Source organism: Sminthopsis crassicaudata, chromosome 2, assembly GCF_048593235.1.
Source record: "Sminthopsis crassicaudata isolate SCR6 chromosome 2, ASM4859323v1, whole genome shotgun sequence".
Lineage (NCBI taxonomy): Eukaryota > Metazoa > Chordata > Mammalia > Dasyuromorphia > Dasyuridae > Sminthopsis > Sminthopsis crassicaudata.
The window spans coordinates 110,667,970-110,685,086 of NC_133618.1; the positions used below are offsets into that span (position 1 = coordinate 110,667,970).

A 17,117-nucleotide genomic window follows, 5' to 3' on the forward strand; every position below is an offset into this window, starting at 1 on the left:
TTACCCCCAGCCGTTTAAAAGGAGAGGAGGAAGAAAAGGTAACGAAGGCGTTTGTCACCCCGGGACGATACCCACCTGGAACAGCTAAAGCAGCCTCTCTCACAGGCAGTCTCACCTCAGAGACTTGAGGGGTCCACAACTTTCCCGGGCAATCTGCGGGTTCCGGCGCCGAGCTCGCACCCGCACTCGCAGGCAAAGTTCGCTCGCGTCCCTCCGGCCGAGTCCAAGCTCTGGCAACTAGCCGCCGGCCTCGGTTGCTCCCTCACACACCTGCTCCCCAGTGCGCGGCCGCCGCGGACACGTAAAGGCCAATCACTCTTCTGCCCTAGTGCTTTCAGGCCGGTTTCTCCACGTCTGCTTCCCGGGAGCCTCTCTCCAGCAGCGGCGACCGCAGCAACCGAAATTAACCCCTTCAGTCCCTCCGAGGGAATGGGGACGAAAAAAGAAGACACTTGGTGCTACACGCAATCCAGTCCCCAGAGGAAACACGCTGCGCAGCACTAAGGTACCGCCTTTCCTCACCGCCATCTCTGGGCCTGCCCCTCTCCCGCCCCGCCCCTGTGCCAATTAAACCAGCCAGAGCTCTCCGTGGCTGACCTTAGAAAAGAGTGGGGTTTGGAGGCCTAAACCAGTCTCAGTGATTCCCGGTATCGCTTCCCTGTGGAATATTGACTTCCATCTAGAGGGGTGGGAAGACAACGGTCTCCAGGCCTTCTTAGCCGCGAAAAGAAACATCGATAAGCCCCGCCCCTACTTTGCGAGCTTCCACTCGTAGCCAGGAAAGGAAAGAGGAGAAACCAAGTTGTGTTCCACAGAATGTACTCGCGTGTCACTCAATAGAGCCTTCGCCGGACTAGGGACTTGCCTTTGCTCGTGAAAAGCCGAACCTTCGGTCTGGAAGGGGGTGGGGGCAGGTTAGAAAAGTGGATGATTCGTCGCTCTTCTCGTAGGGCCTGGCGGCGCGGGACGCTCTGATGACCCCGGTTGGAGCCGCCGCTGAACCGAGCGGGAGCCGAACGGAGCCGCAAGAGATGGCGTCTCAGCCGCCGCCCCCACCGAAGCCTTGGGAGACTCGGAGGATCCCGGGGGCCGGGACAGGACCGGTGCCCGGCCCCGCCTTCCAGTAAGTGTGGGGGCCCTTTGGCTCATGCTGTCAGGGAGGCTGAGGAAAGTGGGGTAGCGGCGGTTACGATCGTTGGGTTCGGTTCCCCTCCCCCATACACCCTCTGCGCCGCGGCCTCCGGGGTGCCAGAGGCCGAGAGTAGATGGGCGGGCACCGAGAAACATATCTGGACTGGCTGCGTTCTTGGGCGCTCAGCAGGTCAGCAAACGTTTGTTAATGTGCCCGCTGTGCGTGCCCGGCGCCGGGGACCCGGAGAAAAGGAAAGCGCTCACTGCCCCGCGGAAGATTTGGGGAAAGGCCCCCTTGCCCACTGGGAAGACAAAATGCAAACAACTGTGTTGCAAGTTATATACGGAATATATGGGGAATAACTAACATGACATCAGAATAGAGGGCCCGGGGAAGACTCTGGTGGCAGGGGGGATTTTAGTTGGGCCTTAAAGGAAAGCCTGAGAAGTCAGTACTTGAAACCGAAGAGGTAGCGAATTCCAGGGCTAGGGGACAGACAGAGAAAATTTTGCTCCGAGCTGAGAGGTGGATCGTCTTAATTTGTGGAATAGCGGGGTGAGTCTCTGGTATAAGAAGGTATAAAAAATTACAGGAGGGTTAAAGTAGGAGGGGGTTTAGATTTTGAAGAGTTTTGAATGCGGATTTGGAGATCTATCGGAAGCCACTGAACTTTTTGGGAGAAGGAGCCTCATAGGATCTGACGTGAGTTTTAACAAAAAGTATTTAGTGGTTGAATAGAAGTAAAATTGAAGTATGCAGAGATTTGCGGCAGGTCGAGGACTCCTTCCCCCACCTCCTGCCGCACTAGGCTGTTTCACTAGTCTGCACTAGAGGAGTGGGACTTAGGGAAGAGCAGAAGGTTGTCTGTACCCCTGAGTCTCACTGAGGAGTTATTAATGGAGCGCAGAAAAAGAATAAGAATGCTATACCCATCTTTATGAGTATTCAAATCACTCAAAGCCCCGAGTAAGCCCTTGCATTGCTCCTCAGTTCTAACTCCTTAATAATAGATTGGCTGGAGCACCTCGTATATATGAGGCTTTAACAAAACGTGGATTTTTAAAGGCATTTAATAACTATTGGAATGATTTTGTTCTTGACCTGCCAAGTTCCGTTGATATTTGGATGTAGATTTTGAAAGTAATTTTAAAGCACATTCCCCTCTACTGTGTCCAGTCTTAACTCCTGATGGTTATTCTGTGCTCCTTGCTCAGATGGAAACGATTTTTAAATTTCGCTCAACTGGGAGGAAAAAAAACAACAACAAACAAACAAACAAACCTCAGCATGTAATATATATTCTTGCCAAATTGCATCTGTAGATGCTTTGCAAGTTTTGAAATTCCTGAAAAAAAAAAAAAAAAAAAGATTTAGGATTGTCCACATAATAGAACCATCTTTTTGTGTTGATTGTTCACTGTTAATAATAGCAGATATAACATAAATTGCAAACAATTATTTTTATATTTCTTGTTTCTAATTATGTAGAAGATCTGAGTTTAATGAATATGCAGTGTTTTGTTTTTGCAGCTTTTTTGAATGCTTCTGGGTTTCAACTATGTGCCCCAAACAGTTTCCATTGCATTGTAGTTCTTTGTCTAACAATTCTGAAACTAACAATGATGGTGATTTTCAGTGACTAGAGTAAGGAGAGGGAGAATTGATGCCGTATAGTTTCTCTCCTTTTACTTTTATTTAATTTAAATTCATTTTACTGCAAGCAGAGCATTATGTTAGACACAGGAAAAATATAAAATTTAGATGATACAGTCCCTATCCTCATGGAGCTTGTAGTCTTAATAAAAAGATATACAACCATATCTATAATGTACAATATCACAAGTGCCTTGTGGTAAAAATAACAATGCATGAAGAGAGGGAAAAGACTTCTATGCATAGGAACAGAGACTGGAAAGAACACTAGGATATGTGGTAGGGAGAGAATAGAGGAATTTAGCTATTCTGTATAGGATAAGAAGAATTAGAATATGACTCAGAACTGAAAATAGAGTAGCATCATATTGTATAAAACTTTCCTTGATAGAGTTTAAACTTTCCTGAGTAGTTGATAAGGAGGGCCTAAAATTTTTTGAGGGGAAGAGTGTTACGATTAAGTTTTTTAGAATCCCCTATGCATTTCTTATACTAGTCACCTTATTTAATTATATATGCCATCTTATATTTTTATTTTATGAATCTTGTGTCTTCAATGCAATTATCAAATAGTAGAGAACAAGAGCTATTTCAGTAATTACATACCTTATGTTTACATAGGGCTTTACAGTTTTTAATACACTTAAATATGGTTTAACAGTGTACAAATGTTGTGATAACAGATACTGTTTTATATAACCTTTGTATCTTCTTTAGTGCCTAACAGGGCTTTAAACATAATAGATATGAAATAAATGTTTCAATGAATAAATGAAATCTCATTTGACTTTCACAAGCTTATGAGGTGAGCAGGAATTTTTTTTTTTTTTTGCCCGTTTCCTGAGTAAGGAAGCCAATGCTATATTGTATCTCTTGTCTCAAAACTAAGCTATCTTTGGAGGAGGATCTTCTTCTGGAATTTTGACTGACATAACAACTCAAAAAAATCTAGGAAGGTATAGAGAAAGTACACAACTTGAAATAATTTAGCCAAAATGTAATATTTTTATATTCCCTATAGTATGTATCTCAACTTAAATGAACATTAGGACCTTAATAAGTGATTATCCCTGAAATTTGGATATGGATCCTGAATCTCTGAATTTTTTTTTTTTTTTTTTTTTAGATCTGCTGATTTGGGTCCTACTTTATTGACAAGGCCTGGGCAACCAACTCTTACAAGAGTACCCCCACCGATTCTTCCAAGGCCATCACAGCAGACAGGAAACAGCAGTCTGAACACTTTTAGACCTGCTTATACTTCCTTTTCTTCTGGTTATGGAGCATATGGAAATTCCTTTTATGGAAACTATAATCCTTACAGTTATGGATATGGTGGTTTAGGGTATAACCGGTTCCGTATGGATGATCTTCCTCCCAGCAGATTTGTCCAGCAAGCTGAAGAAAGCAGCCGAGGTGCATTTCAGTCCATTGAAAGTATTGTGCATGCATTTGCTTCTGTCAGTATGATGATGGATGCCACCTTTTCAGCTGTATATAACAGTTTTAGGGCCGTTTTGGATGTAGCCAATCATTTTTCCCGATTGAAAATACATTTTACAAAAGTGTTTTCAGCTTTTGCATTAGTTAGGACTATACGGTATCTCTACAGACGGTTACAGCAGATGATGGGTTTAAGAAGAGGCTCTGAGAATGAGGATTTATGGGCAGAAAGTGAAGGTACTATGGCTTGCCTTGGCCCAGAAGACAGAGCCGCTAATTCAGCAAAATCTTGGCCAATATTTTTGTTTTTTGCTGTTATCCTTGGGGGCCCCTATCTCATCTGGAAACTGTTATCCACCCACAGTGAGGAAATAACAGGTAAGGACTATTTATAAGGTTATAAATAATCATTTCTGTTCTTAAAGAATAAGGTAACATAGCAGTTTTTAATGAATGGGGTATATCATCAGATAGTAGAAATATTTCATCTGTTTTCCATCCTTCTCTACAGATATTTTGAGTAAAGGATATTTTGACTGGAAAGAGAATAATAGTGAAAAACACATATTGATGATATCCAGACTCCCCCCCCCCCCCCACTGGCATGCTTGGCTCCCAACTATCATATAATTTAGCAATTGAGATGAAAAGTCTACACAAGAAACTACAATGCACAGACATATATAATGAAGTGCTATACATAAAGAACAAAGTACTAAAGAAGGGAATAATCATCTCCAACTGAATTTTTCAAGGAAGGCTTAGAGGAGATAATATTTAACCCAGTTCCAGAAAAATGTGTCTTTTCTGAAGGTAAGATGAGTTAAGAGTTCAGGACTTCTATTTTCAAAGACTTCAAAAAAGTTGCCAATCTGTGTAGGTCAAAGGAATTGACTCATACAAGAGTTTCCTCCTCCGATATATTAGGATTCAAATAAATAGGCAACTAAATAAAAGTTTCAAGTGTGTTTTAGAAACCATGAGTAATATATTTAGGGGAATAATGGAAATGAGGCTGAGACTAGATTGTGAAAGGAAATTTAAATACTTGCACTTAACACCTGGTGCTTTAAGATTTACAAAGTATGTACTTCTTATTTGATCTTCACAATATCCCTGAAAAGTTATTATTACAGATACTATACTAAATATGGATGAGCTGGTCTTGTGACTGGGTCACTTTTCCATGGGCACAAAGCTAATTAATATTGAAAGTGGGATTTGAACCCAGGTCTTCTAGTCCACTTAAATGCATCACACTTTCCCCTCAAGTTAAGGATTTTAAACTTTGCAGACAGTAGGAAATCACTGAACATTTTTGAACACTAGGATATAGCATTAAAACTGTACTTTATAGAGTAATCTGACAAAAGTGTACAACATGAATTGTGGGATAGAGTGTGACGAATACCCATTAGGAGATTAGTACGAGAGTCCAGGTCAAAGGTATTAATCCAGTATGGTGAAAGTAGAAAGCAGGAGTCTGGAGACATTTCACAATGCCTTGTTGGATATAAACCATAATTGTTGAATTGCAGTGAGAATCAATAGGGCTTAGTAATATGCTTAGATGTGTGAAAGGAGGAAGGGGAAAGAAGTAAAACCTTCTAAGGTTTTAAGCTCAGGTACTGAAATGATGATGGTGCCATTTTTAGAAGTAGAAAAACATGAAGACCTAAATTGGGGGTGGGGAGTAAATAACAGTTTTGGTTGTAGGTTTAAATTTGAAGTACTAACAAAACATAAGAGAAAGATCCAATAAGCAGAAATGTGAGACAAAGGCTAGATACATAGATTTTGAAGTTATCCAAAAAGTTCATAACTAAATCTGTGGATGTGAATAAACTTGCTAAGGGAAAAGAAAGAAGAGACTTGCAGGAAAAGGAAGGTACCTCAAGAAAATTGAAGATGGAAGTGTCAAAAGGTGAAAAACAGGGCAAATTATTGAGGAGAAGTTTGTGATAGATGGGATCAAAAGTACTTATTAGTAAAAGGGTTAGCCTAAAAAAAAGAAATTACTTCCTTTGCTATTGAAATGAAAGAGGAGATAAGAGAAACAAACATAGGTAAAAAGAAGGAAAATTTAAAATTTCACAGTTTGATCTCAATTTCAATTTTCACTGAATACCTCATGCCAAAAACTAAAAGATAAATCAGGGGATGAACAATAGGAAAAGTTTGAAGTGAATTCAGAGGAATTCAATATTTATTTTTTTTTTTTTATTATTTTAATAGTTTTTATTTACCAGATATATGCATGGGTAAATTTTACAACATTGACAATTGCCAAACCTTTTATTCTATTTTTTTCCTTCCTTTCCTCCCCCCCAGATGGCAGATTGACTAATACATGTTAAATATGATAGAGTATAAATTAAATACAATATTTAAATACAATAATACATGACCATTATATGATATATATATGATATATTATATGATAGAGTATAAATTAAATACAATATTTAAATACAATAATACATGACCAAACAGTTGTTTTGCTATACAAAAAGAATCGGACTTTGAAATAGTGTACAATTAACCTGTGAAGGAAATCCAAAATGCAGGCGGACAAAATTAGAGGGATGGAAATTCTATGTAGTGGTTCATAAAAATCATCTAGAGTTCTTTTGCTGGGTGTAGCGATTCAGTTCATTACTGCTCTATTGGAACTGATTTGGTTCATCTCATTGTTGAAAATGGCCACCTCCATCAGAATTGATCATCATATAGTATTATTGTTGAAGTATACAAAGATTTCCTGGTCCTGCTCATTTCACTCAGCATCAGTTCATGTAAGTCTCTCCAGGCCTTTCTGAAATCATCCTGTTTGTCATTTCTTACAGAACAATAATGGAATTGAATATTTATTGATAATATAGAAGACATTTTTTGATTCTCTTAAGAGAGTAAAATATATTGATAGTTTAAAGTTATACCTAATAAGCTATGTGGCTTTTTCTGCTGATATTTTATAATTTACTAACAAATCTAATTCATAATTTGGAATATAGCTACCACCAATTGGGCGAGTGGTGAAGATGATCATGTTGTAGCTAGAGCAGAATATGATTTTGCTGCTGTTTCTGAAGAAGAAATTTCTTTCCGGGCGGGTGATATGCTAAACTTGGCACCCAAAGGTAAATTAGATTCAGTATTTCAGTAGCATTGATGATATTTAATGTGTAAATTCTTTGTTTTCTTACCTGTGAAATTTTTTGTTTGTGATTAAAGTGCTCCTAATTTCTACTGAGGATTCAGGATACCATGATAATTTCTAATTACTTACAGTAGTATCTCATATATTAATTTAAAGCCTCAAAACCTTTAGAAGAGAAATAGAACATCAGAATTTTGTCCAATAACAATAAAAACAAAAAAGGGAGACGTTTTGTGTTTATATAGTGCTTCTTTTAGAAGAACTCAGAGTTATGTGAATAGTACACCACCTTTTCGAAGTATAATCCTTGTATAATCAAATAAATAACCAAGAATTATTGGCTCTTATTCAAGTCTGTATAGGAAATATAGGATTACTTTTACTCTTGGTAATGATATTAAATTTATATAAGATATAAATTATATTAAGTTTATAGTAGAAAATCTATATACTTATAAACCAGGAATAAGGCCAAATTTTAGCAAGCCATTTATTTTGAGTATTCCTTTTTAATTAATTTCCAGTGACTTAGCAAACAACTAGAATTTGTATGTTGAATTGCCTTTTTAAAAAAATTGCTATTTTAATGACTTAAGATAAAATTCTTTTCATCCTTATTCCTCTCTAGTCAGAGTAATAGAAATTTTTTTGTAGAGACTCAAGTTTGGATAGCAATATTGAGGTCATAATTTTTTTATTAATCATTTTTAAATATGTCTGTTATTTTGATGTAAGCACTAGCCCTTTAAAATTTTTACCTGAATTTACTGTTAAATACACTGTACTAACTACATTGTAGTAACAGTGTTACTGTTACTTTAAGGTACCTTACTTTTAAGGTAGCTAGTCGGTGAAGTGGATAGAGTGCCAGTTATCCCATCAGGAAAACCTTAGTTCAAATCCAGCTTCAGACACTTAATTAGCTGGGTGAACCTGAACAAATTATTTCACCCTATTTCCTTCAGTTTCCTCATCTTTAAAATGAGCTGGAGAAAGAAATGGCAAACCGTTCCGATATCTTTGCCAAGAAAATTCAAAATGGGGTCACAAAGAATAGGACATGACTGAACAGCAGCAATAACACATTCATTTGTTGTGTGAATGATTGAGAAATTTTAACTAGTTAAACTGGTTAGAACTTGCTGACTCTTGAACCATCTCTTCAAATGCAGATATCTTTAATTGCAGATTCCACATAATTCTTTTGATTTATTTGCTTATTTATATTATTATTAGATTATAGTGTTTTTCTTCCAGCCAAATACATAGTAAAACAACTGAACTTTTTCAGATTTTAGAATTTGTCTTTTGAGTTCTTCAAAAAAACCTGTTACTCAGCAAATACAGAGTTTTTTTGTTTTGTTTTGTTTTTTAATTTAGTATTATAGCCACCTACATGAAATGTGATAAGAGACGAAAGTTAAGGCAGTGTTTACATATAAAGATCAAATAAATGATAGGACAAAATAACAATGGAAAAATGTCCCTGATTTAGTCTGACCCACTTACAGGACCCGTCCTAGAATGGCCTCTACATTGGGTAGTCAGAGAAACTCTCATTTTCCTCTTTTTTCCTCTCTTATTCACCTCACTGGCACTTCCTGATTGTCACTTTATATTTGGGCTGGTCTAGAATGACCCAAAGTGACAGAAAGGAAGGAGGGAAGGAGATCTCCTTTCTCTCCTCTCTCTTTACTGCTGCCCTCTTTCCTCCCTAGACTATATCCTCTCCAGAAAAATCCAGGCAATTCACTGAATCTTGTCATCTCCTTAAAGTAAATGAATGCTACTTCAATCTTTGGTCTATCTATCCCCACACTCACCGATGGTTATCTTTCCTCATAGGAAATGACATCTCTTTCCACATAAGTGGATTTTTTCTAGGGAGCTGAGAGTGGGAAGGGGGGAGAGTGTGGAAAAGGACAGTTAGTTCTACCCCCCCCCCCCCTTTTACTCTTTCTTTCGCTGTCCCTTGGGCTTGGAAGAGTGAAGCTGGAAGAAAACTGAACTCATTCAGCTCATCTAGTCCTGAGGCATCTCATCTTTCCTCCCCTTACCAGGTGAGCCTGGAACCAGGAAAATCTGTGGTCAATCAGATACTAACTAGCTTTGCGATCCTGGGCAAGTCACTTTGATTCTCTTTGCCCCTGTTTCCTCAGCTTTACCGTAGGCATAACAATGAAAAGCCCCTACCTCCCACAGTTATTACAGGAATCAAATGAGCTAACATTTGTAATATACTTAGCACATAGTAGTCACTTAATATTTGTTCCCTTCCCTCTTCCATAATTTTAACTCATTTTACAAATGAAGAAACTGAGGCCTTGGTTTAGTTTTTGAAGTCATTCAAAGTAATTAGTGTCAGAACTAGAATTAGAATCCAGTTTTCTGCCTCATAGGTGTTTGCTTTTGCCACTTGATAAGAAGTATGGTCGACAATCAAACAGGAAAAAAAATAAAATTCTATGTAGCCTCCAATTCTCCAAAAACTTAGTATAATAAAATCCATTTTTTATTCTAGTCTTCTAATGACTCCTCTGTATTATAATACAGCATAGAGTAAGGAATGAGGTTAACTTCTGCTTCTACCTTTTATGTATTATAGCTGGATGACAGTGACAGAGGTAAAATATTGGAACTATCAGTGCCCAAGCAGAATTTTTTAAGACTTAAAAGTTTCAGAGGAGTTGCTAGTTTTCCTCCAGAAACTCCTTTCCTGAGTTTCCAAACCAAGAATTCCCTAATTCAGTTCAGTGACAAATCTGGATCTTCCTTTCAAAAATTGATTGAAATTATCTGGAGTCACTCAGGAAAAGTCAAGTGTTATATTCCACATAAGAAGGGCTTCATATACTTTAGAAACATTTCTACTAAAAATGTTTTAAAAGCTCTTTGATACTACTGGATTAGGTTAGATAAATGAGGTACTACTATAAATATGCTTTTGTAAGTTTGAAGTATTTAAATTATTAAACAGTAGATAGAATTAGCACTTAACTTTTTATTTATGACACCATATAATTAGGCATAAATATAAATTATTTAAATTTTTTAAAAATTTTTTCAGTTTAAACTTCTTAGCAAAGTGGATAGAGTACTAGGCTAAAGTCAGGAAGACTTGAGTTCATATATGACCTCAGATACTTAATACTTGTGTGACTCTGAGCAAGTAAAAACCTCTATCTTAATTTCTTCAGCTGGAAAATGGAGAGAATAATAGGACTTACCTTACAAAGTTGTCATGAGGATCAACTGAAATAATTCTTATAAAAGCACTTAATATAGTGGGAGCTGGCAGAGAGAAGATATTTAATTTTCTATCACCTTACACTCTCAATAGATGGACAGCTACTCTGGGTTTTATAGAGCAGTGGCTGTAAAAGTTACATGTAAATGAATATTATTGAGCATTTTAGATTTTTAAACTTGTTTCCAGGGACTGGTTCATTTAAGTAAAAGAGTTAATTTTCTGATAATTTTTTAGATTATAACTGAAATGTCTTAGGCAAACAAAACTATTAAGAACATTTTTAAAAATTTGAATTTTATCTAATTTTTTTTGCTTTATATTTTATTTTTTTTAATGTCTGTTCTGTTAAATATTTCCAGAATATTTTATAATTATAAAACCCTTTTTTTCCTTCCATTAGAACAACAACCTAAAGTTCGTGGCTGGCTTCTTGCTAGCCTTGATGGTCAAACAACAGGACTTGTACCAGCTAATTATGTCAAAATTCTCGGTAAAAGAAGAGGTAGGAAAACAGTGGAATTGAATAAGATTACCGAGCAGCAACGAGCTTTTACCAACTCGACCCTAATTAGTGGAACCACTGCTGCTGACGCATTGGAGGAGCAGGAAGCTGCCTTTGAATCTGTTTTTGTTGAAAATAATAAGGTTGCTGTTACATCTGAATCCACTGGCAAAAGTGGAGATAAACAAGATCTTTGATATCCTTCATGTTTACTTAAAATTGAACTGTTTTCAAAAATACAGTTTTGATAATTCTTTAAAAGAAATAGCCCACAATCTAATGCAAACATTTGTTTTGGCTATTGTAGGTGTTTTTGCTGCTAGAAAAGACTTAAAGTTGTACTTTAGTAAGCTGGTTCAGAATGTTATCTGGTTGCATTCTACAGGTCATTGGAGTAGGAAATTTTCTTGGTCCTGGATTAAGACTGCCAGTTTCTCATCAAATGCCCCATTGTTTGTTGAAAGAGTTACTTTGATGAACTCTAGAATGTATTGTTAATGGAATGTGGAACACTTAATTTTTTAAGACTTCTGAACAGATTGTCTGAGAATCCTTAGAAATTAGGAGGTAATGTGTGAAAAGTTGAGAACCAGGCCAAAAAAAAAAACCACATTTCTTGGTGTTTTTTTTAAAGACTTTAACTACCCAAAGTAGTTTAAGGGCATGTAGCCAGAGATTTGTCCTTTTAAGTAAGAACTCCTGAATACAAAAATTAGATGACTTTTATTGCAGCCCAGTTCTGCATTATTTACTTTTGATTATTTTTTTTCACCTTTACAGAATAATTTCACATTTATTCTTTTTAAAAAAATATCTTGAAAAGTTCAGTATAGGAGCATTGTGAATAAAACTACTTACTAGAATGATTTAAAGACACCAAAATGTCTCCAATAGTAGTTGCAATTTTTTTCCTTTTTTGAGTCCAGTATGTGTGTCATTGCTTTGTGTTTAGAAGCCTACGTCTTTTAAGCTTTTAAAAATATGGCCATTTTTATGGAAAGAGAGTCAGAGTACAGTAGAGATGTTTTTCCTCAAAAAAAAAACACCTGAACATACGAGCTCTTTGAAACTGAGTAAAATGATTTACCCAGTTCTAGACGTGGTGATAAATTAACTTATTCGTTAAAATCCTGTTTCTGTCTTAGTGTGATTACTTTTTTAAATTTCACATGTGGATTATCCTGCAAAGTAATTTAAAATGTTACAGGTTTTTTCCTTTAGATTTAAGATTTGCAGCTAGCAAAGCAAAGTAGATCACAAAATACTGTATTGCCATTCAGTTAAGTAACCTACTTGATTTGAGTTCTTTGTTTAAATAATGATTTGAAATGCAACTAAATTTCAGAGTGCCTAAATATCTTCTAGCAAAGTCTGGACATTCTTCTAAACCATGATTATATATGACAGTGATTCCTTTAAAAAAAAAAAAATTCTTTAACACTAAGCTCAAAATAGTAAAGAAGTTTTAAGATGATGTCTAAAACTGAATTATTTGATAAAATTATGCATTAATGTGCTTTTACATTTTTTCTCTATAACTTTGTATTCTCTAAATAAGTACTTTTTGTTTATATGTTTATATTCTCTAAATGAGTACTTTTAGAACAAACTCTACAATGTGAGTAGCTTAAATGTAAAGAAATTTATTAAAGGACATCTCTGAAACTTGTATAGTAGACATTGCTTAATTAGTACTCCTATCTGAAGAGGAATATGGAACATTTTAGAATTTTAAAAATGTATGATAGAGCTAAAAAGATGGAGAGAAAATAAACTTTCTAAATATGTTAGAGATTTAGCCAACGTATATTAAAAAAAAATCTTTAAATATTATTCTTACTGAATTTTTCCAAATTTTGTGGTTCATTCTTTAAATGTAATTTATGGGATCCATTCTAAATCTCATACCAAAATTCTTTTTTAAAGCACATTAGTTATTTGATGTTGGGACAGCAAAATTGAATAGGTTAAAGTATAAATAAGTGGTTAAAATAAAAAAGCCCTTGGTGGTGGCCATATTAAATTTGAATTTGAAGTATTTAGTTCCTAGGCTAGGGAGTATGGTTGCTATTAAGAATGAAGAAGGAATAACAGAGCATAAAATAATAAAGTGGATAAATATAACTTCATCTTCCATTGATTTAGTTCCTATGTCCTTGATGTTTTTAGTATGGTAGATTGCTATATAAATTATCACACTGGTGAGTATATGTATGTGTGGGCATCCCTATTTCACTGGAAAACCAGGAAGGGAATTAAGAATTTTGAAAAAGCAAAGAGTATCTTTGAACTTTCTGTTATCATGATCTTTATGATACAATTTTTCAAGTAGGGCTAAATTTGTTTGCTGTTCAGGTCCCCAATGTTTTGCTTAATCAATTATTTAATTAAGGAGTGGCTATTTTAAAGAAAATATTAACCAAAACATTTTCAAGTTAAGTACTATGATTCTCACATTATCAGTAAGCAGACATTTAGCCTTCTCAGTTTTTCTGATTGTATTCTTTGACCTATTGACTTAAAGAAAACAAAGTAAGGATACTATAGTTTGTTAGTCATTAAATGTTTTATTTTTAGGTATCTGATTTAGTCTATCACTGTGTCATAACTCTATATTAACTTGAATAAAATTATACTTTGTCTTTCATTTTCTTAATGAAAAAAAGACAAGAGAAAATGGATACAGTTAAAATATATTTTATTTTTAAATGATTGTTGAAATCATATGTACTGTATAAATAAAAATAAATTAAATTTCATGGATATTGTTTGCAGGTAAACTGAGATTCTGTTTTTCAATTCAGAAGCTAATGAGAAGTTAGAGTTTTTTAAAAGTTAATTTTCTCATGTCATGCACATCAAACTGTTTCTAAACCATTTACATGTTTTATTCTGATTTAAACAGCTCCCAATAAAAATAGTTTTATGTTATTATAAAAGTTACATTAAATGTTGTATGACTACTATAAAAATGCTGGGCCAGTGAATCAGAAGCCCTACACCTAGTGCCATAACAAATATTCATGTGTCCTTTAGATAAGTCACTTAACCATTTGCTCGGTTACCAAAAAAAAAAAAAAAAAGGAAAAACACATGCCCTGCCTACCTCACAGGGTTGTTGTGAGGATCAAATGAGATTGTGTGTTTATGAAAAGCATGCTAGAAGCAATTATTAGGATAGATTCACAGCAATGATTCTGGCAGCAACAGCACATTTATTAAAATGCCATATAATTAAATGTTAGCTCAGAAAAATGAAAGAAGATAGGGAAGAAGTAAAAATTTTATAATTTTAAATTTTTCATAAAGATACTTATGGAGCAGAGGTTCTTAATCTAGGGTCTATGAAACCCATTGTCAGAGGGTCCAATAATTTGGGGGAGAGGGGAGATAATTCATCTTTATTCTCCCTAATCTTTAAATTGATACTTAATATCTTCAATTTTGAATGTAGGCAACAAATAGATGTTACCAAACTGCCATAGCATCCATGGACAAGAATGGTTAAGAACCTTTGCTGTCAAGCTGAAATATAGACATTGGTAACAATATTGTCATGTATGTGTAGAATGCTTCTTTTTTTACCCTCAAAATTTAATTATTTCATCAATTATAAATTATACATAAACATATGTGTGTGTATATATATATATATAGACATTAGATGTAATTCTTCACAAAATAAAACAAAAATACTTGTGTTCAAGTAACAGAACAGTTAATTTATTACAAAAGTATGATGGGATTTTATGTTCATCCAGAAAAAGGGAAATTGAATTTAGTTTTTCTTTCTTCTTAAAAAGGTCTCTCATACTGATTTATCTAAACAGACTGAATTGATTCATTTTTTTATATGGTTAAATCATGTATTGTACATGTGCCAAAAGCATTTTTTTCAAATTTTGTATTCAGTTTCTTGAATATTCTTTCCTTAAGTGTCTTTAATTTGCTTGTCTTTTTTTATCTTATTAGAAAAGTTTCTAAATTACTTTTATTTTAAAATTTTATTCAGTTATCATAGTTAAATAAGTATTATTTTGTAAAATAAGTACATTTGAATAATCAATTTGAATAAATGAAATTACAAATTACATTTTGATAACATGTATCTTAAGGGAAATATGTTAACAGGAATTTTACAAGTACTGTGTCTGTATCCTAATGCAGCTTGAAAGAAAAGGATTGTTGAATGTGAAATTTAAAATTTCCAGAAATTTGAAGCAATAGGGGAATTGGGATGAAGAGTAGTACAAGGACTCAAAATTTGAAGGGAAACATATACAATACTTATTAGGATTTTTTTTTCCTACCAAAAAACATTGTTCACTAAAGAATATAGAAAGGTATTGTGTAAAACCTGGCTAATTCAGAAATATATCACATTTTGAGAATCGAGAGATGTGAAAGAATTTTTCCCTTTAATTTTGGGAGCCTTCATAGCTCTACATAAAAACTAATGTAAATAAGTTCTTGGACTAGGACATCAATAAGCATTTGAAAGATCAAGTTCTTTAGAAGTAAATGTTGATTTTTTCTCTTTCTCTCAGGCAATGTGTTCTATGTACCATCTTTTTATGACTCTATTGTGTCTCAACAATACCCAACATAAATTGACCCATGAATTCTTCAGTTCAAGCTCTTCGATTTATTCAGATTACTTCTTTCCTTCTGTAAGTGACCCTGGACTAAAAAAAAATTTAAAAGATTTTTGCCATTCATAGTTTCTTTTTCGTTTCCAACTCCCAGATTTTTGCCATTCAGAGGTTCTCCTTATACCAAATCCCTCAATCCTTTAACCCCTTTGCATAAGCTATTTTTACCCTTTTGGTTGGGTAAAAAAAATATCTAAAACTCAGATAATCTTTTCTGATAACTGATTTGTATTTTAATCCCCATCCTAATATTTTACTAAATGTCTGCCCATCTGATCTTATTGACAGTTGCTAAGAATGTCATTTTCCCTTAGAAATTATAAAAGGGATCATCTTGCAACATTGTCTTTTTACATTATTCCCCTTGATGCAGTGAGTACCCTATAAAGGAAAAAAAAAATAGCATATAAGCTTAATTGTGAATATACTGATGCTAATTATAAATGACATTAATACAGTGTTAAATTTGATAACTGATACTCACAAATACTAGGAGAGTATGTTTTATTTTCCTAAGTCAACTTGTGATGCACTTTTGGCTTTACACTCTTTTATTATGTTTTGCTGATGTTCTAGTACACCAATAGACATTAATAAATATTTAGGTAAATAAGCAAAACAAAAAGCAAAATAAAATTCTGTATACACTTAACTGTCTGTATTATGAATAACCAGATCTTGCTTGAAATGTTTTCTCCATGCCCATTCTAAATTATCAGAGCTGAGTACAAGTGCACAGTAAAGATGTAATGTTCTTGAATCCTTTAATTTATTTATTGTTATCCAAATTTAGTTCTAGCTAGCAGCAAATTCAGTGATTTTTGTAAAGTTGTAAAGGAGGTTTTGGGAATTATATGGTTGCATCACTCTTTCCCTTTCACCCCAACATTTAGAGAAAAGGCTGCAAATCATCTAAACATTTCACTTACATCTGAAAAAATGAATTGTTCCTAAGAATAATTTGACAAATAGTCAATTACATAATTATAAAAAAAATTTGTGCTATTTAGCCCTTTAGCATTTTGATTTTTTTTTCTTTTTTTATATATTCCTTTTGACAACCCACTTCACTTATTTTTAGACTTGAATGTTACTGATTAAGGAATTTGAAGTAACTTTTTTTTTCTGTAAATCTACTTTTCTAAGCTAATTCAATATCAATAATTTGTTCTCTTAAAAAAATTAAAAAGCAGCTTGTAGAGTCAGTATAGAATCAGCCAAGTTTTCAACAACTTTTATATTTATAGTGCTGTCCTGTTAGATTTGTTATTTTAAGACAGAACAAGTGCTTTCTGAAGTATCAAGGAAAGTTGGTCAAAGTAGTT

At 34.6% G+C, this 17,117-nt stretch overlaps 2 protein-coding genes across 6 annotated transcripts in view; one reads left to right on the forward strand and one right to left on the reverse strand.

Moving 5' to 3' along the window:
• PUS10 (pseudouridine synthase 10) overlaps positions 1-462 on the reverse strand; it is a 93,994-nt gene extending 93,532 nt beyond the window's left edge. The window contains exon 1 of one of the 4 annotated variants that reach the window (XM_074287003.1): positions 76-462. The gene's annotated coding sequence lies outside the window, so the exon portion shown is untranslated. The remainder of the gene's footprint in view (positions 1-75) is intronic. The other 3 variants (XM_074287004.1, XM_074287005.1, XM_074287007.1) reach the window with 3 other exon arrangements.
• PEX13 (peroxisomal biogenesis factor 13) lies at positions 375-16,444 on the forward strand. 2 transcript variants are annotated; one of them, XM_074287011.1, is made up of 6 exons: positions 375-505; positions 951-1,123; positions 3,912-4,606; positions 7,243-7,368; positions 11,039-11,140; positions 15,688-16,444. In XM_074287011.1, exons 2-6 carry the CDS (start codon positions 975-977, stop codon positions 15,747-15,749), a joined length of 1,134 nt encoding a protein of 377 aa, XP_074143112.1. In that variant the 5' UTR covers positions 375-505; positions 951-974; the 3' UTR covers positions 15,750-16,444. The 2 variants fall into 2 exon arrangements, with proteins under 2 accessions (XP_074143112.1, XP_074143111.1); XM_074287010.1 differs by lacking the exon at positions 15,688-16,444 and having other exon boundaries at positions 11,039-14,079.
• The last annotated feature ends 673 nt before the right edge of the window (positions 16,445-17,117 follow it).

Coding starts and splice junctions, on each gene's coding strand:
- PEX13 (XM_074287010.1), top strand. CDS start 975: ATGACCCCGGTTGGAGCCGCCGCTGAACCGAGCGGGAGCCGAACGGAG. Junction 4,607..7,242: donor CCACAGTGAGGAAATAACAG/GTAAGGACTATT, acceptor TTTGGAATATAG/CTACCACCAATTGGGCGAGT. Junction 7,369..11,038: donor GCTAAACTTGGCACCCAAAG/GTAAATTAGATT, acceptor TCCTTCCATTAG/AACAACAACCTAAAGTTCGT.